At 45.6% G+C, this 23576-nt stretch overlaps 1 protein-coding gene and 1 long non-coding RNA gene across 2 annotated transcripts; one reads left to right on the top strand and one right to left on the bottom strand.

Annotated features, from left to right (window-relative positions):
• Positions 1-845: 845 nt before the first annotated feature.
• LOC148136411 (uncharacterized) lies at positions 846-23426 on the bottom strand. Its single transcript, XR_015754441.1, has 3 exons — positions 23320-23426; positions 8953-9143; positions 846-1156 (listed from the first exon to the last, which is right to left on the bottom strand). It is a non-coding gene; the product is annotated as an uncharacterized LOC148136411 (long non-coding RNA).
• Positions 13211-23087, top strand: nxnl1 (nucleoredoxin like 1). Its single transcript, XM_087983295.1, is given in 3 exon segments — positions 13211-13946; positions 22057-22309; positions 22311-23087. Coding segments are annotated over 3 exon segments (609 nt in total). The 5' UTR covers positions 13211-13620; the 3' UTR covers positions 22341-23087.
• Positions 23427-23576: the final 150 nt, after the last annotated feature.

The raw sequence follows: 23576 nt of genomic DNA, 5'->3' as shown, positions 1-23576 counted from the left end.
TGAATTGCCAAGTAAAACAGATAGCATCTCAGAATTAGAGGAGGTGTGGGGTCATAATATTTCTTGACTAAATTTGTCCCCCAATTCTTGTAAAGTTTTATCATCTGGTGCCTCAAGGAAAGTTAGGCCCCTAATAACCAAAAAAGCTGCAGATCAACAAGCTGTCAGGAAAATTACTCGTTGCTTTTCATCTGCCCCAATGTCATTTGCCCGGAAAAATAACGTATTCTTTCTACATACCGGGCCCAGTCTTCTACAGCAGGATTGAACTAGTCAAGTTTCCCAAATAAGGGCATGATGCCTAAAATGGATAGGGGCGGCATGGTGGTTCAGTGGTTAGCACTGCTGCCTCACCGCACCAGGGTCCCAGGTTCGATTCCAGCCTTGGGCGACTGTCTGTGTGGAGTTTGCACATTCTCCCCGTGTCTGCGTGGGTTTCTTCTGGGTGCTCCGGTTTCCTCCCACAGTCCAAAGATGTGCAGGTCAGGTGAATTGGCCATGCTAAATTGCCCGTAGCGTTAGGTGAAGGGTGAAATGTAGGGGAATGGGTCTGGGTGAACCCGCTTCGGTGGGTCAGTGTGTTCTTGTTGGGCTGAAGGGCCTGTTTCCACACTGTAAGTAATCTAATCTAATCTAAATTGCCCATAGGTTAGGTGCGTCAGAGCTCAGAGGGAAAAGGGTCTGGGTGGGTTACTCTTCAGAGGGTCGGTGTGGATTTGTTGGGCCGAAGGGCCTGTTTCCACACTGTAGGTAATCTAATCTAATCTAACTCAAAGATGACTTGTGAGCAAATTTATTCTGGAGAGTGCTTTTCTCTTATTGCCATTGAAATAACTCCACAGAGGCCGATATCCAGTCACCAAGTCAGCCTCTATTTATAACAGTTATTGGAGAGAATATTAACTCATTACAGCTGTGTTCTTAAATTGAGCCATGTATTCACATTTCTGCTCACTGTGCCATTTCAGATGGCTATTATTGCCTTCGGACTCTAATCTGTTCTAATTGATGTGATCATATGCTCCATCCTTTTCTCCAGATCTTTGGCAAAAGCGTTTTTGAAGTGTATTCATTCATAAGATGAGGGTGTTGCTAGCTGGGCCATCCCGAAGCATCCCAGACAAAAACAGAAATTGCTGGAAAATCTTAGCAGCACCTACAGAGAGAAATCAGAATTAATGTTTCAGGTCCAGTGTCCCTTCCTCCAAACTGATGATAGCTAAGTAATAATTGTTTTTTTTATATGCAGAAGATAGAGCAGTAATGAGTAAATGATAGGTAACCTACATTAAGGGCATTTTAAGCATGGCCAATTCACCTGACCTGCATATTGTTAAATTGTGGGTGGAAACCGGAGCACCCAGAGGAGACCCACGCAGACATGGGCAGAATTTGCAAACTCCACACAATCGCCTGAGGCTGGAATTGAACCTGGATCCCTGGCACTATAAGGCAGCAGTGCTAACCACTGAGCCACTGTGCCTCCCTGTATATAAATAGGAAAGTCAGAGATTCTGTTCACTCTGAGAACTGGCTCAGAGGGAGTTGGATCAGTGTGAAGTATTATGCACATGTAAAGAAAGGGTGACTTGGTGATGGAACACCAAAGTTATTTCAGAAAAAGTAGACTGACTCCTATTGCCTTTAACCCCCGCATTCATAGTGTAAACATTAACTTTTTCTAGCTGCTATCTGTTCTGAAGAAGGGTCACAACTTGAAATGTTAACTGTATTTCTCTCTCCACAGATAGTGGCAGACTTGCTGAGTTTCTCCAGCATTTACTGTTTTTGTTTGTACCACATTATTCCAAATTACTTGTACCAATTTGGATTGAATAAGGACAAAGTTCTGAGAGAAACTGTTAGCATTTCAGGTCCAATATAACTTTTTATAAGTGAAGAAAGGAGTATAAAAGAGATTAGTTTTATAGTGTGGGGAGGAATAAATAGAACAGAAGGGAAGATCATAGGGCAGCATAGTGGCACTGCTGTCTCACAGCCTCAGGGACCTGGGTTCGGTTCCACCTTTAGGTGACTGGCTGTGTGGGTTTCCTCCGGGTGTTCAGGTTTCCACCCATAGTCTGCTAGTCATCTTAACTCGTCAAAAATTCCAAAACAGATTCCCCTGGTTCTTGAATTGCCGAGTAAAACTGATAGCAGGTTCGATTCCAGCCTTGGGCGACTGTCTGTGTGGAGTTTGCACATTCTCCCCGTGTCTGCGTGGGTTTCCTCCGGGTGCTCCGGTTTCCTCCCACAGTCCAAAGATGTGCAGGTTAGGTGGATTGGCCGAACTAAGTTGCCTATAGTATTTAAGGATGTGCAGGATAGGTGGACTAGCCGTGAGAAATGCAGAATTACAGGGATAGGGTAGGGTGCTGGAGCTGGGTCTGGGTGGGATCCACCCAGAGGTTCCCACCCTCTTCAGAGAGTCAGTGTGGACCTGATGGGCTGAATGGCCTGTTTCCACACAGTAGAGATTCGGAGTAGATGTTATTAGGAGAATAAAAGGTGAGGGGGAGCACAGTGGCTGAGACCTTAGCACTGCTGCCTCACGATGCCAGGAACCCGATTTGAATACAGCCTTGGGTGATAGTCTGCGTGGAGTTTACACATTCTTCCCATGTCTATGTGGGTTTCCTCCAGGTGCTCCGGTTTCCTCCCACAGTCCAAAGATGTGCAGGTCAGGTGAATTAGCCATGCTAAGTTGCCCATAGTATACAGGGATGTGTAGGTTAGGTGCATTAGTCAGGGGAAATGTAGAGTAATAGACTAGGAGAATGGGTCAAGGTGGGTTACTCTTCAGAGGTTCGGTGTGGACTTGTTGGGCCAAATATTCTGTTTCCACACTGTAGGGATCCTATGATTCTATGAAAAATAAAGGTTCTGAAGAAGTCTCACAACATTAATTGCTTCTCGGGTTAAACCACCATCAGTCGTCTCTCTCTCTAATGGGAGAGCCCTATGTTCCGGTGAGACCATACCTTCTTTATCCTCAGACGCTGCCAACCGTGCTGAGTTTCTCCAGCACTTTCTGTTTCCATTTCAGATTTTCAGATGACCGTGACAGGACAGGCCGCAGAAGCATCTGCACATATGTCAATGACACCACCAAGCCCCAAGTACTGCAACATCAGCAGTAATGTCCCTCAAGAGGGTCTGGGAGGGAGAGGCAGACATGGCCTCCTGCAGAAGCAACAGAGACACTGGGAGTGTGCATGTGTTTTGGTGGCGGAATGGGCGACATGGTAATTGATAATCTGGATCTTGACACGTGGGACAATTTCAAAGTTTGCAGATGAGAATAAACTTGGAAACATTGTTAGTGGTAAGGAGGATAGTGTGGAACTCCAAAAAAAACATTGACAAGTTGGTGCAGTGGGTGAATAGTTGGTGAATAAGATTCAATACAGAGATGTATGAGATGATGCATGTTATAGAACAGAATCATAGAATTCCTACAGTGTGGAAGCAGGCCATTCAGCACATTGAGTCCACAGCAGTTTTCCAAAGAGCATCCAATTCAGACCCATCTAGCCTGTACATCCCTGAACACTACAGTATGGCCAACCCAGCTAACCTGCATATCTTTGCACTGTGGGAGGAAACCAGAGCACCCGGAGGAAACCCACGCAGACACAGGGAGATCGTGCAAACTCCACACAGTCACCAAATCAGAAATTGAACCTGGATCCCCAGCACCATGAGGCAGCAGTGCTAATCACTGAGCCACTGTGCCTCCCTTTTTGAAGGGAGAATATTGAAGTATAAAAGAGGGGTTACAGTTCTAAAGGGGGTGCAGTAGAGACCTGGGTGTATTATCTACACAGATCATTGAAGATGGAGAGAGTAGTAGATAAACCATACAGAGTTCTCAGCTTTATTAATAGGGGCATAGAGTACAAGAGTAAGGAAGTGATATTGGACTAACATAGAACTGCACAGCATAGGGATGGGTCCTTCAGCCCACAATGTTGACACCAAATTAAACTAATCCCTTCTGCCTGCACTTGGGTCCATATCCTCCATTCCTTGCTTATTCACGTGCTTATCTAATCGCCCCTTAAACACTCCTGTCATATCTGCCTCCACCACCACCACTGGTGGCAAGATCCAGACTCCTTCCACTCCCTGTGCAAAAAACTTGACCTCCATGTCTTCATTGAACTTTCTCACTCTCACCTTAAATGCGTGCCTCCTAGTATTAGACATTTCAACTCTGGAGAAAAAGGATTCTGACCATCAACCCCATCTATGCACCTCACAATTTTATGGACTTCCATAAGGTCTCTCCTCCGACTCCGTTGTTCCAGAGAAAACGACCCAAGTTTTTCCAGCCTTGTATGACCTCAGCTGGATGATTGTGTTCAGTTGCAGGTGCCACATTATAAGAAGGACATGAATGAATTGGAGAGAGTGGGAAAAGAGACTTATTTGAATGGTTTCAGGAGTGAGAAACTCCAGTGATGAGGACAGATTGAAGGAGTTGGGACTGTTCTCCTTGGACAGAAGGCAGTTAAGATGAGAGTTGATAGAGGTTTTCAAAATCACAAAGGAGCTGAATAGGGGGCAGCTGTTCCTGCATTTAAAACATAAAAAAGAAGAGGGCAAACACCAACAGACTTGAAGTAATGTGCAAATGAAACAAGGCTGATATTAAAAAAAACCTTTTCACCCAATGAGCAGTTAGGGCCTGGAAATCTGGTGGAGTCAGGTTCTATTGAAACATTCAAGAGGGCATTGGATAGTTACTTGCATCGAAATGATGTCCAGAGATATGGGGAAAAGGCAGGAGATTGGCTCTAGGTAATAGAACCAGTGTGGGCATGATTGGCTGAATGGCCTCTTGTTGCACTGTAACAATTCAGAGATTCTGGGAGTATTGGGGAGTGGGATGGGGGAGTCACACACCAGGGGCCACCTTATGTTTTGCCTGGGAGTGACAGGAATGGTAGGGGGCAAGTTTGGGAGGGTGGAGATAGAGAAGGAAACTACCGAGGGAAAACAAAACCAACTCTTTCTATTCTGACTGGCAGGCGATGTTTTACATCCTGAGGTGTCATCTTTGGATGGGCAGCTGTTTCCCAACGCTTCAGAATGCTTCTGTTCGCTTTCTGCTCTTTGTGTGGTAGCATTCCGGGGATTCTGGATCAGTGGTGCTGGAAGAGCACAGCAATTCAGGCAGCATCCAACGAGCAGCGAAAGGGAATACTGTGCCTTTGCTTTTCCATCAGAATAAAGGTAAGTTCTGGTTGAAAGCAAACAGGAAACTGCATTGTGAGCTGCAAATGCAGTGAACTAGATGGAAAGAAATACAAGGAAATTGCACCTTCACATGGCAAGAGTATTGGGGCTAACAAAAACGGAGACTACTGGACAAACTCAGCAGGTCTGGCAACACCCATGGAGAGAAAGCAGAGTTAACATTTTGAGTCGAGGTAAGTGAGGAGGGAGAAGGTAAAACAGCAAGGGTCAAACCTCCTGTGATCAGACCAACAGGGGGATTAGGTGTTGGGGCAATAATGGAATGGACCATGGAGTTGTAGAGGGAATGGTTCCTTTAGAAGGCTGACAGGGGAGGAGTGGTTTGGGGGTGGATTCACACTGAGGTTTAATTAATTCTGTCATCACATAATGCAAACTTTTCCATCCACTTGACCTTTATAAAACAAAGAATAAAGAACATTTACAGCCCAGGAACAGGCCCTTCAGCCTTCCAAGCCTGAGCTGCTCCAAATCCACTGTCTAAACCTCTCACCCAAATCCTAAGCATCTGTATCCCCCTGCTCCCCACCTACTCATGCACCTGTCCTGATGCACCTTAAATGAATCTACCATGCCTGCCTCTACTACCGCTGTTGGCAACGCGTTCCAAACACCCTCTGTGTGAAGTACTTTCCGTGTGTATCCCTTTAAACTTTTCACCTCTCACCTTGAACATGTGACCTCTCGTTATTGAATCCCTGATCCTGGGAAAAAGCTTATCTCTATCCACCCTGTCTATATCTTTCATGATTTTGTAAACTTCAATCAGGTTCACCACTCAATCTCCTTTTTTCTAATGAAAAGAAACCTAACCTACTCAACCTCTCTTCATAGCTAGCACCTTCCATCCCAGGCAACATCCTCATAAACCTTCTCTGCACCCTCTACAAAGCGTCCACATCCTTTTGGTAATGTGGCGACCAGAACTGTACACATTATTCTAAAAGCGGCTGAACTAACGTCTTGTGCAATTTTAACATGACCTGTTAGCTCTTATACTCAATACCCTGTCCGATGAAGGCAAGCATACCAAATGCCTTCTTGATCACTCTATCCACATGTGCAGCCACCTACAGGGTACAATGGACCTGAACTCCCAGATCTCTCTGTTCATCAACTTTTCCCAAGGCTCTTCTGTTTACAGTATAGTTCGCTCTAGAATTAGACTTCCCAAAATGCATTACCTCACATTTGCCTGGATTGAACTCCATCTGCCATTTCTCCACTCAACTCTCCAGTCTATCGATATTTTCCTGTATTCTTTGACAGTCCCCTATGCTTTCTGCTGCGCCACCAATCTTCGTGTCAACTGCAAACTTACTGATCAGACCAACGATGCCCTCTTCCAGATCATTGATGTATATCATCTTCTGTTTATTTCCAGAAGGGAAACATTGAGTGCACCATTTATTTAATTCACCATTATACTTCTTGGTCTATCATTAAACTCACTATTTCGCATTGATAAATTAAATGTAGCAGCTTTGGTTATAAGCCTCACCCCACTAGGTGGCAACTGTGGCTCAACTTGTAGAATGTACGACTGAGTCAGAATCATATGCATTTAAAATAAAACCAGAAATTGATGGAGAAACTCAGCAGGTCAGGCAGCAGCTATGGAGAGAGAAATAGAGTTAGTGTTTTGAGTCTGATATGAATCATGGAACTGGAAAAGTTCCAATGAAGCCATGATGGACTCAAAACATTAAATCTGTTTCTCCCTCTACAGATAGACTCAGACTCATACAGCATGGAAACAGCCCTCCTGGCCCTATTTGTCCGATTGGTCCCATTTGCAAGCATTTGGCCCATATCCCTCTAAACCTTTCCTATCCACATACTTGTCCGAATATGAGTGTACGAATTAGGAACGGATGTAGGCCATTTGGCCCCTCAGAGTGTTGCTGAACAAAGAGACCTTGGAGTGCAGGTTCATAGCTCCTTGAAAGCAGAATCTCAGGTAGAGAGGGTAGTGAAGATAATGTTTGGTATGTTTTCCTTTATCGGTCAGAGCATTGGCTATAGGAGTTGGGAAGGTCATGTTGTGGCTGTATAGAACATTGGTTAGGCCACTTTTGGAATATTGTGTGCCATTCTGGTCTCCCTCCAATAGGAAGCATTTTTTTTTAGATTAGATTGGATTCCCTACCGTGTGGAAACAGGCTCTTTGGTCCAACAAGTCCACACCAACCCTCCGAAGAGTAACCCACCCAAACTCCTTTTCCCTCTGACTCATGCATCTAATTGACAATTTAAGCATGGCCAATTCACCTAACCTGCACATCTTTGGAGTGTGGGAGGAAACCGAGCACCCGGAGGAAACCCACGCAGACACGGGGAGAATGTGCAAACTCCACACAGTCACCCGAGGTTGGAATCCAACCCTGGACCCTGGTGCTGTGAGGCAACAGTGCTAACCACTGAGCCACCGTGCTGCCCCCATGTTGTGAAACTTGAAAGGGTTCAGAAGAGATGCACCAGGATGTTCCCAGGGTTGGAGCATTTGAGCTATAGGGAGAGGCTGAATAGGCTGGGGCTATTTTACCTGGATCATTGAAAGCTAAAGGGTGACCTTATTGAGGTTTATAAAATCATGAGAGGCATGGATAGGGTAAACAAACAAGGTCTTTTCCTGGGTTGGAGTAATCCAGAAACTGGAGGGGATAGGTTAAATGTGAGCGGGGAAGATTTAGAAGGGACCTAAGGGGCAACTTTTTCACGCAAAGGGTGGGATGTATATGGAATGAATTGTCAGAGGAAGTGGTGGAGACTGGTACACTTGCAACATTTAAAAGGCATCTGGATAAGTACATGAATAGTAAGGGCTTGGCGAGATATGGGCCAAGTGCTGGCAAATGGGACTGGATTAATTTAGGATATCCAGTCAGCATGGATGAGTTGAACCAAAGGCTCTGTTTCTGTGCTCTACATCTCTATGACACTATACAATACTTTCAGACATCCTGGGATTAACATAGAATACAGAACTGTACAGTGCAGGAACAGGCCCTTCAGCCTATGATGCTGTGTTGAACGTGAAGCCAAATTAAACTAATCTCTTCTGTCTGCCCTTGGTCCATATACCTCCATTCCTTGCATAATCATGTGCTTATCTAAAAGCCTCTTAATCATCCCTGTTGTATCTGCTGGTTGTGACAAATGCTACAGAAGCACAAATTCCTCCCTTCAAATTGAAACTGTTTAAAATGCAGGTCATTGGACTCATCCACCGCCAAACCACAACAACCCGACGGTCGGAGGAGGAGCGTCTTATCTTCCGACTGGGAACCCTCCAACCGCAGGGGATGAACTTGGACTTCACCAGTTTCTTCATCCCCCCTCCCCCCACCTTGTCTCAGCCGGATCCCTCCAGCCCGGCACCGCCTTCCTGACCTGCAGTCTTCTTCTTGACCTCTCCGCCTCCATCCTACTCCGACCTATCACCCTCACCTTGACCTCTTTCCACCTATCACATTTCCAACGCCCCTCCTCTAAGTCCCTCCTCCCTACCTTTTATCTTCTCCTGCTGAACACTCTCTGCTCATTCCTGAAGAAGGGCCTGTGCCCGAAACGTCGAATCTCCTGTTCCCTGGATGCTGCCTGACCTGCTGTGCTGTTCCAGCAATAAAGTTTCAACTTTGATCTCCAGCATCTGCAGACCTCACTTTCTCCTCGAAAATGGCAACTTACCCTTCTAATGGCTTTTCCAATTTGGACGTGCTCGGATTTTCCTTAATTCACTCACAGGATCTGGGCATGGCTGGCTGGGCCAGTATTTGTTGTCCATCCCCAGTTGCAGGCACTGTTGAGCTGCCTTCTTGAACTACTGCATTCTGCTGATTATCTTCTCGATGCTAATTCAGCAAATTGCACTCAATCACCTGTTAAGGACCAGACCAAACCCTTCAAAACATTCAGAAGGTAGTCTAGACTCTAACCTTTCCTTATTTTAAAGGTAAATGTAAGGTGTTACATTCGATTGGTCAAACGATCAGATATAAAGCAAAACACACTTTGTTCATAAATTAGAGTGAAAACACAACAAAAGAAGGAAGGAATTAGAATATCAACCCAAAACTTAACAGAACAAAAGATACAGTACTATTACTATTAATTTTTCCAACATAGTAACATCCCATAATCACACCACTTGGCATGAGGCAAATTCAGAAATTAGATTAAAAAAAAAAGAAATTGCTGGAAAAGTTCAGCATCTGTGGAGAGAAATCAGAGTTAATGTTTTGGGTCGAGTGACCTTTTGTTTAAAGCAGAGTGGTTTAACCAGCTGCATCATTCCTGGAATATCCACTATACACTGCCAAAAAAAGGTTAGGGTCTGAGCCACCTTTTAAAATGTTTTGAGGGACTCTGGCTTGGTCCGTAACACTAAAAATCCCAGTTCTGCAAGAGCTTGACCACACCCATTCAGGTAAAAACAATGACTGCAGATGCTGGAAACCAGATTCTGGATTAGAGTGGTGCTGGAAAAGCACAGCAGTTCAGGCAGCATCCGAGGAGCAGGAAATTCGACGTTTCGAGCAAAAGCCTTTCATCAGGAATAGAGGCAGAGAGCCTGAAGGGTGGAGAGATAAATCAGAGGAGGGTGGGGGTGGGGAGAAAGTACAATAGGTGAATGGGGGGTGGGGATGGAGGTGATAGGTCAGGGAGGAGGGTGGGGGAAGGTAGCAAAGAGTACAACAAGTGAATGGGGGGTGGGGAGCTTCAGGGCAGAGGAAATGACTTGGGACTTGCAGTGAGAGAGGGACTCCCTGAGATTCTTGTAGAGAGAGGAAGAAAACTTCTTCAAGGCAGGCATCCTTGCTGACACCTCCCCCCGCAGATCCCACTGTCACATCCCCGCCCCCCAGAACCCTGAGGGAAACCACCTCTGCTCATGACTCCACCCCCATTCGCCCCACGATTACACCCACTCCAGTTATAGGCTCCGCCCCCTCTCCCAGCTCCACACCCACACCAGGTCCCAGCGCCCGCCCTGCTGAGTTTTCACCATCCCCCCCAGACCTCCCCCTCACTGAGGACAAACGATCAGTCCTCAGCATAGACTCACCTTCATCCCCCTCCACCCACGCATCAATGAATTTAATACACGACATGACGTCGAACACTTCTTCCGTCGCCTCAGAGCTTACTTTTACAATCAGGACTCCTGCCCACCTTCCGAGGACCCCTTTGCCCGCCTCCAACACACTGCATCCACCTGGACACCCCGTGCTGGCCTATTACCCGCCTCAACTTCTTCATTTCCAACTGCCGCCGGGACATTAACCGCCTCAACCTGTCTACCCCCCTCCCCCACTCCAACCTCTCACCCTCACAACGCGCAGCCCTCCAATCCCTCTGCTCCAATTCCAACCTCACCATCGAGCCAGCGGACAAAGGGAGCGCAGTGGGTAGTCTGGCGCACTGACCTCTATATCGCTGAAGCCAGATGCCAACTCGGAGACACCTCCTCCTACCGCCCCTTTGACCATGACCTCACCCACCATCACCAAACCATCATCTCCCAGACCACACAGAACCTCATCTCCTCAGGAGATCTCCCACTTACAGCTTCCAACCTCATAGTCCGGGAACTCCGCACTGCCCGGTTCTACCTCCTTCCCAAGATCCACAAGCCTGACCACCCCGGCCGATCCATTTCGCAGCCTGCTCCTGCCCCACCAAACTCATCTCCACCTACCTCGATACTGACCCCCCGAGTCCAGGAACTCCCCACATACATTTGAGACACCACCCACGTCCTTCATCTCCTCCAAGACTTCCGTTTCCCCGGTCCCAAACGCCTCATCTTCACCGTGGAATCCAATCCCTCTACACCTCCATTCGCCATGATCAGGGCCTCCAAAGCCTCCATTTCTTCCTCTCCTGACGTCCCCAACAGTAGCCTTTCACCGACACTTTCATTCGTTTGGCTGAACACTTAACAATTTCTCCTTTGAATCCTCCCACTTCCTCCAGACCAAAGGTGTAGCCATGGGCACCCATATGGGCCCCAGCTATGCCTGTCTCTTTGTTGGCTACGTAGAACAGTCCATCTTCCGCAGTTACACTGACACCACTCCCCACCCTCTTCCTCTGCTACATTGATGACTGCATTGGCGCCACCTCGTGCTCACGCGAGGAGGTTGAGCAATTCATCAACTTCACCAACACATTCCACCCTGACCTTAAATTTACCTGGACCATCTCTGACACCTCCCTCCCCTTCCTGGACCTCTCCATCTCCATTAATGATGACCGACTTGATACCAACATTTTTTACAAACCCACCAATTCCCACAGCTACCAGGATTACACCTCTTCCCACCCTAACTCCTGCAAAAATGCCAACCCGTATTCCTAATTCCTCCGCCTCCACCGTATCTGCTCCCAGGAGGACCAGTTCCACCACAGAACACACCAGATGGTCACCTTCTTTAGAGACCGCAATTTCCCTTCCCACGTGGTTAAAGATGCCCTCCAACGCATCTCGTCCATCTCCAACTTCAGACCCCACCCCTCCAACCGTAACAAGGACAGAACCCCCCCGGTGCTCACCTTCCACCCTGCCAACCTTCACATAAACCAAATTATCCGCCGACATTTCCGCCACCTCCAAATGGACCCCACCACCAGGGATATATTTCCCACCCCACCCCTTTCCGCCTTCTGCAAAGACCATTCCCCCTGTGACTACCTGTTCAGGTCCACGCCCCCCAACAACCCACCCTCCTATCCTGGCACCTTCCCCTGCCACCGCAGGAATTGCAAAACCTGCACCCACACCTCCTCCCTCACCTCCATCCAAGGCCCCAAAAGAGCTTTCCACATCCATCAAAGTTTTACCTACACATCCACGAATATCATTTATCGTATCCGTAGCTCCCGATGCGGTCTCCTCCACATTGTGGAGACTGGACGCCTCTTAGCAGAGCGCTTTAGGGAACATCTGTGGGACACCTGCACCAATCAACCACACCGCCCTGTGGCCCAACATTTCAACTCCCCCCCCCCCCCGGCGTCCCACTCAGCCGAGGACATGGAGGTCCTGGGCCTCCTTCACCGCCGCTCCCTCACCACCCAATGCCTGGAGGAAGAATGCCTCATCTTTTGTCTTGAAACACTTCAACCCAAGGGCATCAATGTGGACCTCACTAGTTTCCTCATTTCCCCTTCCCCCACCTCACCCCAGTTCCAAACTTCCAGCTCAACACTGTCCCAATGACTTCTCCTACCTGCCTATCTTCCTTTCCACCTATCTACTCCACCCTCCTCTCTGACCTATCACCTTCATCCCCACCCCCATTCACCCACTGTACTCTTTGCTACCCTCCCCCACCCTCCTCTCTGACCTATCATCTCCATCCCCACCCCCATTCACCTATTGCACTCTATGCTACTTTCTCCCCACCCCTACCCTCCTCTCATTTATCTCTCCACCCTGCAGGCACTCTGCCACTATTCCTGATGAAAGGCTTTTGGCCGAAATGTCGATTTTCCTGCTCCTCAGATGCTGCCTGAACTGCTGTGCTTTTCCAGCACCACTCTAATCCACACCCATTCAGACTGCTTCTATTGTTCCAATTTAAAATAAAACCCAAGCCCTCACAAACTGTTTAATTTCTTACAGACTCTCATTCAATTTCTCTCTTAAAACAAAGCAAGGATAAACTACACCTCTTGAATCCACAGTATCCAACACTCACTAATAATTAGAATCATATGAGAGGGGGAAAGGGATAGAAGAACATACTAATGGGCCAACAGGTTCATTTGAAACCACAAGCTTTCTGAGCACTTGTGATGAAGGAGCTGCACTCCGAAAGTTTCCATTTTAAATAAAACTGTTGGACTGTAACCTGGTGTCATGTGACTTCTGACTTTGTCCACCCAAGTCCAACACTGGTGTCATGTTGACGGGGTTAGACAGAGAGTTTCAGACGGATTTTAAGCGCCAGTACACTTTGTTGACGTGAATCACCTTCTTCTGCAGTCTACATGCTGCATAATGACAAAAGGAATATATGAGGAAGGCAATTGGGAGTGATAATCAAACACGTTAAGAAACAAAAGATGAGGCAGAGGTGGTGTAAGTGGCAATAGCACTTTCTGACAGAGAAAATGTGTGATATATTTATAATCGGAAGGTATTTATCGACGTTTAAGGTCGGATGGCTGCAAAATTCCGAGAAGACACTTAATGTGCCATTCCTTGATTTTCCTTGAAACTGTCGGAGGCTGAGGAAGAGAAGTCGGGTGGGCTAGAAGATTAAAGTGAGTTAATTGAAGATTAATTATAATCCTCACTGGGCAAATCTGCTTTTGTCACAGAGGCTTTTGCAAAGATGATCATTCACTATGGCAAACCTGTTCGAAGGAATAACTCTGATAGTGAACAACAGAGACCGGGACCAACTGGATACCCCCCAAGAGCTGGACAACAAAGTGCGTAACAAGCTGGTGCTGCTCTATTTCGGGTCCAGGGAGTGCCCGAAATGCCAGGAGTTTGCCCCCGTGCTGCAGGAGTTCTCCAGCCGTCTGCTGGATGAGTTCTATGTGGAACGGGCAGCTCAGCTGGTGCCTGTGTACGTCTCCCAGGACCAAACAAAGGAGCAGGAACAGCAACACCTCCGGACACTGCCCAGCAAGTGGCTCTACCTACCTTTCCAGGATAAGTACAAGAGGTAAAGGTGTTGCTGGAACACAACAGGGAATGTAAAAATATTTTAAAAAAAGGTGCTGTCCAAATGACAGCAGAGGCAGGTGCAGGACACAAGGGGGCAGTAACGAGGTGAATGAAGAAACAGGAGATGAGTCCAATTAAATTGCAAACAGTGGAACTTATTACTGATAAGAATTGCATGAGATTTTTTAAAAATTCATTCTTAGGATGAGGGCATCACTAGCTAGGCCAGTACTTATTGCCCATCCCTAATCATCTAGAGGGCATTTAATCAATTCATAATCAGAGTCAACTCCAGACTTTTATTAATGACAAATTCCACTATCTGCACAGCAGGATTTGAACCCCAGTCTTCAAAACACAACCTGTATTGCTAGATTAGTAATAATACCACTAGGCCATTACCTCCCCAACAGTGTAAAGGATTATAGTAGATAAATTAGAGTTACTCGTACCCTAACTCACACCTAGCTGTGATCATTCATCACTGCTGTGTTTGCTGATCACTGTTTCCCGATTCAACACCTTATCTTTAATGAGACTGTACAAATTAGGAGGAGACCATTTGGAACCCTGAGTCTGCTCCACAATTCAGTAAGATCCTGGCCAATCAGATTGTGGCTTTAACTCCAATTTCCTGTCTGTCTGTGCACACTCCTCTCCCTGCTAACATCCTTATCATCTTTGTGGACCTCAAACCTCTCTTATTCAGCCTTGAATATATTCAATGACCTCCAATTCTCACTGGGGAGAGAATTCCAAAGCTTAATGACCTCTGAAGGAAGAAATGTACATCGCTGGTTTGGAGTTGGAGCTTACGGGTTGTGTGTAAAAATTCACAGGTAACACTACTGAGTGGCAGTGCAAAGTGTGTAGAGACATTGAACATCTGCAGAGGGATATATTAAGATTTAGTGAGTGGGTAAGACTCTAACAGATGGAGTGCAATGTGAGGTTATCCACTTTGGTCAGAATGACAGCAAAATGGACTATGATTTACATGGTGAAAAATTGCAGCATGCTGCTTGCACAGGGACCTAGGTGACCTTGTGCATGAGTCACAAGAAATTGGTTTGCAGATGCACCAGGTAAATAAGAAGGCAAATAGAATATTGTCCTTCATTGCTAGAAGAATGGAGTTTAAAAGTAGGGAAGCTATGCTGCAGCTGTATAGAGTGCTGGTGTACAGTTTTGATCTCCTTACTTGAGAAAGAATGTACTGGCATTGGAAGAGGTGCAGAGGAGGTTCCCTAGGTTGATTGTGGAGTTGAGAGGGTTGGCATATGAGGAGAGATTGAGTAGACTGGAACTACACTCATTGGAATTTAGAAGAATGGGAGAGGGGGATCTTACAGAAACATGTAAAATTATGAAGGGGATAGATAAGATAGAAGCAGGGTGGTCGTTCCCACTGGTGAGTGAAACTAGAACTAGGAGGCATCACCTCAAAATAAGGGGGAGCAGATTTTGGACTGAGTTGAGGAGGAACCTCTTCACCCAGAGGGTTGTGAATCTGTGGAATTCCCTGCCCAGTGAAGCAGTTGAGGCTGCCTAGTTGAATGTTTTTAAGGCAAAGATACAGAGATTTTTAAATAGTCAAGGAATTAAGGGTGAGCTAAGTCCATGAAAAGATCAGCCATGATCTTATTGAATGGCAGAGCAGGCTCAAAGGGCCGAATGGCCTACTCCTGCTCCTGGTTCTTATGTTATGTAAATTCCTCTTCATCTCTGTCTTAGATGGGAGACCCCTTATTTTGAAACTATCTTTAAATTCTATGTTCCCCTACAAGAGACAACATCCTCTCAGCATAGACCCTGTCAAGCCTCTTCAGAAACTAGTGTTTCCATAAAATTGCCATAAGATGTAAGAGTGAAGTAGGACATTGAGCCCCTCGAGTCAAGAGGCATTTAGCAGACTTGCCTTCATTGCTCAGATCTTTGAGTATAGGAGTTGGGACATTATGTTGAGGTTGTACAGGATGTTGGTGAGGCCTCTCTTCTAGAGTACTGTGTGCAATTCTGGTCACCCTGTTATAGGAAGGATATCATTAAGCTGGAGAGGGTTCAGAAAAGATTTACCAGGATGTTGCTGGAAATTGCGTTATAAGTAGGGGCTGGATAAGTTTGGACCTTTTTCACTGGAATGTAGGAGGTTGAGGGTTGACCTTATAGAGGTTTATAAAATCATGAGGGGTAAAGATAAAACAAAGGCCTTTACCCTAGGATAGGGGATTTCAAGACTAGGGGGCATATTTTTAAGGTGGGAGGAGAAAGTTTTAAAAAAGACATGGGGCAAACATCTTTACACAGCGAGTGGTTCACGTGTGGAATGAACTGCCAGAGGAAGTGGTGGATGTAGGTAGTCGCAATACTTAAAAGATATTTGGATAAGTCCATGAATAAGAAATGTTTGGAAGGATATAGGCCAAGAGCAGGCATGTGGGACTAGTTTAGTTTGGAATTATGGTTGGCATGGACCAAAGGATCTGTTTCCAAGCTGTATGACTGTGTGAGTCTGCTCCACCACTCAATGAGATTATGGCTGATCTGACTTGGCCCAACTCCTTTCCTGCCTTTTCCCCACAACACTTTACTAATAAAAACTCAGTCCATTAGCTTTGACTGTACTTCACAGACCAGCCTCTACCAACCTCTATAGTAATGAATTCCACAGATTCACTACCCTCAGAACTAATTCCTCTTCATCTCTGTTTAAGTGGGTGACCCCTTTGAGATGATGCCCTCTGGTCAAAGGACTGTCCTAGAAGGGGAAACAACCTCGCAGCATGTATTGTTGACTTCTCAAAGAATCTTAATAAAACAAAACTGCAAATGCTGCAGATCTGAACCAAAAACAAATTGCTTGAGAAACTCAGCAGCTCTGGCAGCATCTGTGGAGAGAGAAACAGAGTTAATGTTTTGAGTCCAGGCGCCCTTCTTCAGAATGGACAGTAGCTTAGAAAAAGTGGCATATATATATTGAAGACAAGGGGTTTTACAGGAGAGGGGAAATCTTGCATGTTCCAATAAGGTCACCTCTCATTCTTCTAAGCTCCAATGAGTATAGACCCAATCTGCTCAATTTTCAAACTCCTCTATGCCGCAGCTCTTCCTTACCCTGTGACACATTGTTACTTGACTTCTGCATTCCTCTTGTTCTGAACACTTGAACATTCATGACTTTAACTGTCTTATCATTGGTGGCAGTGGCTTGAGCTGCCTGGGCCCTGAGCTTCTGGAATTCCCTCCATAAACCTTTCATCTTCACTCATATTCACTCCCTTCGACCCCAGCATTAAATCATCCTCCTTGATGTCTCCTCGGGCAGCTCAGTGTCAAATCTGGCCTGTGCACCTCAAATGTTTTTTGATGATGTGAAAAGTTCTACAGTCGTGCAAGTTATAGAGTCATAGAGATGTTCAGCATGGAAACAGACCCTTCGGCCCAACCCATCCATGCCGACCAGATATCCCAACCCAATCTAGTCCCACCTGCCAGCACCTGGCCCATATCCCTCCAAACTCTTCCTATTCATATACCCATCCAAATGCTTCTTAAATGTTGCAAATTGTACCAGCCTCCACCACATCCTCTGGCAGCTCATTCCATACACGTACCACCCTCTGCGTGAAAAAGTTGCCCCTTAGGTCTCTTTTATATCTTTTCCCTCTCACCCTAAACCTATGCCCTCTAGTTCTGGACTCCCTGACCCCAGGGAAAAGACTTTGTCTATTTATCCTATCTATGCCACTCCTAAAGTCCCCCGGTAGGTTATTCTGTATCATTCCATTTTTCTCCTGGGTCTTACTTTTTCTTCTCTGGGCTTTATTCAGTTAGATTTGATGGTTGGCACATTTGCAACATTGACTCATTTGTCACTAGATTCAAGGGAGATTACTTCCTCCTCCAACACAAACTCATTTTGATTTGGGGCAGCATGGTAGCTCAGTGGTTATCACTGCTGCCTCACAGTGCCAGGGACCCAGGTTTGATTCCTGCCTTGGATAACTGACTGTGTGGAATTTGTGCATTCTCCCTGTGTCTGTGCGGGTTTCCTCCCACAATTCAAAGATGTGTAGGTTAGGTGAACTGGTTATGCTAAATTGCCCATAGTCAGGGGTGAATACGGGGAATGGATCTGGGTGGCCTCCTCTTCAGAGGGTTGGTATGGACTTGTTGGGCCAAAGGGCCTGTTTCCACACTGTAGTGAATCTAATCTGATTTATTATTGTCACATGTCCCTAGATACAGTGAAAAGTTTGGTTTTGCATGTAGCACAGGCAGATCACACCAAACAAAGTGCATTATGGTAATCGGACAGTGAGGAATACAATGTTACGGCTGCACAGAAGGTGCAAAAGACCAAGACCAACATTAAATTTAACATTTGAGAGATCCATTCAGAAGTCTGACAACAGTGGGGAAGAAGCTGTTCTTGAATCTGTTGGTACGTGCATTTAAGCTTTTGTATCTTCTGCCTGACAGAAGAGGTTGGAAGAGATTATAACCAGAGCGAGAGAGGTCTTTGATGTTGGCTGCCTTCCCGAGGCAGGGAGAAATGTAAATGGAGTCAATGGATGGAAGGTTGGCCTGGGTTTCTCACGATCTTGGGTAGAGCAGTTGTACTGTTGTGATGCATCTGGAAAGGATGCTTTCTATGTTGATCTATAAAAATGGGTAAAGGTTTTAGTGGACACGCAAAATTTCCTTAGTCTCCTGAGGAAATAGAGGCATTGTTGTGATTTCTTGACCGTCACATCAACGTGATGTTGGTGATCGTCACTCTTAGGAATTTGATGCTCTCAACCATCTCCACCTCATCATTAGTGATGTAGACAAGAGTATGCCTTCTACCTTGCTTCCTGAAGGATAGGGGTCATTTAGTATGAAGTCCTGCGCGGGGTCCTTTCACAAGGGAGAGAAGATAAGCTCAATGAAAGGGAAACTGCAGTGAGCTTGAGGAGTTTCTAAATTACGTAAAAACAGTGTGAGGGTCTTTTAAGAAAGGTCTTTACCCAGAGTGAGAAATGTTATGAATATACTGTCAACGATAAGGTGGTCAATATTGTTCAAAATATATCTGACTGTCAAGGTGGGTGATTCAGAAGTACAAGGATGGAATTCAATCACAGAACCCCTAAAGTGTGGAAGGAGGCCATTCGGCCCATCAAGTCTGCACCAACCCTCCAAAGAGCAGCCTACACAGATTCCACCCCGCACACCCATCCCACACCCACCCTATTGCTGTAAGCCTGCATTTCCGTGATTAACCCCTCCAACCTGTATATCCCTGGACACTATGGGCAATTTAGCATGGCCAACCCACCTAACCTGCATTTAAAGTCATAGAGATGTATAGCACAGAAACCGACCCTTCGGTCCAACTCGCCTATGCCGACCAGATATCCCAACCTAATCTAACAGCATTACCCCATATCCCTCCAAACCCTTCCTATTCATATACCCATCCAGAGGGTGAAAAGGTTGCCCCTTAGGTCCCTTTTATATCTTTCCCCTCTCACGCTAAACCTATGCCCTCTAGTTCTGGAGTTCCCCCACCCCAGGGAAAAGACTTTATCTGTTTGTCCTATCCATGCCCCTCATGATTTTATAAACCCGTTAAGGTCACCCCTCAGCTTCCGATGCTCCAGGGAAACAGCCCCAGCCTATTCAGCCTCTCTCTATAGCTCAAACCCTCCAACCCTGGCAACATCCTTGTAAATTCTTTCTGAACCCTTTCAAGTTTCACAACATCCTTCCGATAGGAAGGAGACCAAAAATGCATGCAATATTCCAAAAGTGGCCTAACCAACTTTCTGTACATCTACCAATTCCTGTACTCCTGTACTCAATACTCTGACCAGTCAAGGAAAGCATACCAAACACCTTCTTCACTATCCTATTCACCTGCAACTTTCAAGGAGCTACGAACCTGCACTCCAAGGTCCTTTGTTCAGCAACACTCCCGAGGACCTTACTATTCAGTGTATAAGTCCTGCTAAGATTTGCTTTTCCAAAATACAACACCTCACATTTATCTAAAGTAAACTTTATCCGCCACTCCTCAGCCCATTGGCCCATCTGATCAAGATCCCATTGGAATCTGAGGTAACCTTCTTCGCTGTCCACTACACCTCCAATTTTGGTGTCATCTGCAAACTTACTAACTTTATCTCCTATACTCACACCCAAATCATTTATGTAAATGATGAAAAGTAGTGTACTCAGCACCGATCCTTGTGGCACTTGACTGGTCACAGGCCTCCAGTCTGAAAAATAACCCTCCACCACCACTCTCTTTCTTCTATCTTTGAGCCAGTTCTGTATCCAAATGGCTAGTTCTCCTTGTATTCCATGAGATCTAACCTTGCTAACCAGTCACCCATGGGGAACCTTGTCGAATGCCTTACTGAAGTCCATATAGATCACATCCACCGCTCCACCCTCATTAATCCTCTTTGTTACTTCCTCAAAAAAACTCAATCAAGTTTGTGAGACATGATTTCCCATGTGAATCCTGTTCCTCAGGATTCCCTCTAACAACTTGCCCACCACAGATGTCAGACTCAGCAGTCTGTAGTTCTCCGGCTTTTCCTCACCACCTTTCTTAAATAGTAGTACCACGTTAGCCAGCCTCCAGTCTTCCGGCACCTCACCTGTGATTATCGAGATATAAATATCTCAGAAAGGGGCCTAGTAATCACTTCCCTATTTTCCCACAGAGTTCTAAGGTACACCTAATCAGGTCCTCTTTGGACTGTGGGAGGAAACTGGAGCACCTGAAGGGAACCCATTCAGACACCGGGAGAATTTGCAACCTCCACCCAGACAATCACCTGAGGGTGGAATCAAACCTACCCTAGCAATGTGAGAGAGCAGTGCTCATCCCAACTTCATTCATGTTTTTCTGATGTCTTTATCTTCACTGGCGACTGTGCCATCTGATCAGTGTTAAGCATAGAATCCCTAACAGTGTGGAAACAGGCCCTTTTGCCCAATAAGTCCACGCTGACCTTCCGAAGAGTAACCCACCAGACTTATTCCCCCTACCCTATATTTACCCCTGAACGCACCTACCCTGCACACTATGGGCAATTTAGCACAGCCAATTCACCTAACCTGCACATCTTTGGATTGTGGGAGGAAACCCATGCAGACGTGGGTAGAATATGCAGACTGCACTTGATAGTTACCTAAGGTTGGAATCGAACCTGGGTCCCTGGTGCTGTGAGGCAGTAGTGCTAACCACTGAGTCAGCCACCCCCTGTGGTATTTACTAAGAATGAATGAACTTGGATTGATACATGAAATAGGAAACCATTCAGTTCATTGAACCTGCTCCACTAATCAACTAAATCGCGTCTGACCTTCTAATTCAATATGCCATTTTCCTGCACTATCCCCATATTCCTCGATATCGCTAGACATCTATCAATCTCTGCCTTGTGTGATGCCTGAAACTGATCAAGCCTCTGGGGTTGAGGATTCCAAAGATTCACCACCCATCTCAATCCTAAACGGCCTGCCCCTTATCCTGAGACTGTGTACCTTGATTGTAGAGCCTTCCCCACAGCCAGAGGAAAATATCCTTGCTGCATTTGCCCTGTCAAGACCTTTGTACATTCCAACGAGATCGTCCCTTGTTTTCTAATATCGACCCGGTCTTCCCCCATCTCTGCTCAAAGAATCCCAGGGACCAATCTGGTGACACTCTGCATATGCAGGATATCCCGCAGCAATTCACAATCCACAAATTCCTTCTGAAATAAGTCACTGATGTGAAGTAGGAAGCATGGCAGCCAAAAACCTCAGTGTCATCAATACATTTTTAAACTGACATTACAAGTGGGATCGAATGTTGGTCACGGCACTGGGGGAAAATCTTCCTGCTGTTCTTTAGCTACTGCTGTGGATTCTTGCACATTCACCTCAATCAGACTGCAGTTGGCTACCGCTAAGCAGTGACTACAATTCCAAATATTTTACCGGCTATGAAAAACCCACGGCATGAGTGAGTCAAAGGCATTATACAGATTCTCTTTCTTTCTTTTAAAAGAGCTTCTTTCAAAAGTTAATATGCGCTCAACTAATGTTGGTATTTTATTTTCTAGAGAGTTACGAAAGATGTACAATATCAAGGTCATCCCAAGCATTGTTGTTCTAAAGCCCAATGGTGACCTTATCACTAGAAACGGAGTAGCAGAGATCTCCATGATGGGAGTGGGCTGTTTCAAAAACTGGTGGGAAGCATCTGAGATCATCGATAGGAATTTTCTCCTGGCAGAAGACTTTGAAGACTGGACCTGGAAGAGTATGACTGATCCCTTAAGGCAGATTAAGTACAAAGTTAAAAAATCTGGATTGGGGGGCACAGAAGGCCCATGAAATAAACTAAGCAGTGTTGTGTGTTCCAGCTTCAGCTTCCACCCAATGCTTTCCAAACACATTGTGGGGATCTGGGATGCAATCGACTATTCCCTACTGACACACATTAGCAAGGCCCTAATCCAAACTAAATTGTGGACTGCAACATTGGAAAATTCCTGTCAGAATCCTCTATTATGCAAGGGAAAAAAAAATCACTAGATTATTGCATGCAGGCTAAACTACGTAACTAGATTTATTCACAAATAAAATGCAACATGTCAAACAGTACAATACTTATCCCATAGAACTGTAATCAGTCCATAAGGTTTTGATATATTCTTGCAATCTTGACATAGGAAAATAGATTCTATTAGTAAATTTTGAGAGATCCACCTCCCAGCCCCAAGTACAATTAGTGATAAATAGCGAACTAATGAAAAGACTAGGATGCCCGGAATACAAATGTTTCTTCTCCCTTACGTGGTAGTGCAGCTGCTGCAAATGATTATTTTATTGAATTAGCTTCCAAGATAATTATACTGCTCTGCAACATCTGATCTCAATCTTAAATTACCATATACAATAGGGGGTTCCCGCTAACAGCAACTGCAGAATACACCTAGTGGACAACAGCCAATCATTCTGCTGCATCTGTGCACATTATCTCCTTTAATTATTAAAGGAAATCCTTTAGTTGGCTCACTTTGTAATGAGCATGGAAAAAATGCACAATAAGACGACAACATTCTTCCTATTAAAGTTATCTTGTACCTGATTTAACTTGCTTCTTCCAGGAATTTTACTTGCACATACATTCAAACATTATTGAAGGGGAAAAGGTGCAAAATCACTCAAAACTGGTCAATGAATTATTTTGACCAACATTTACTGCAAGCTCATGTGCTTCACCTTGTGAACCAAGAAGGGCTTTATTGTGGCTGTCAGCTCGGGAACAGGCAACTGGGGACAAAGATCAGGGTCAAGTAGTTGAAATGAAGAATATTTACCTCCGTCTCATCGCTCGTTCTTCTCAATGACTCTGGCAAAATCATTAAAAACTCCAGAGAATGAGGGTGGGGGCAGGGGAGGGGGTAAAGTACTCAAATTCCTCTTCAACCCCCGAGAGGAACTGAAAGCAGTTGAGGCCAATTGTTATCCCATTAATTCCCTTCACTGTGCTATCACTACGTCATCATACAGATATCTCACCCTCTGGTACTCATCATGTAACACAGTTTACAGTCAGACAACAAGCCGACACTCT

Source organism: Chiloscyllium plagiosum, unplaced genomic scaffold, assembly GCF_037043375.1.
Source record: "Chiloscyllium plagiosum isolate Xiang-an unplaced genomic scaffold, Cpla_swu_hap1 HiC_scaffold_45, whole genome shotgun sequence".
In the NCBI taxonomy this organism is placed as follows: Eukaryota; Metazoa; Chordata; class Chondrichthyes; order Orectolobiformes; family Hemiscylliidae; genus Chiloscyllium; species Chiloscyllium plagiosum.
The sequence above is the reverse complement of the archived record's forward strand: the minus strand, read 5'-3'. Positions and strand labels throughout refer to the sequence as shown.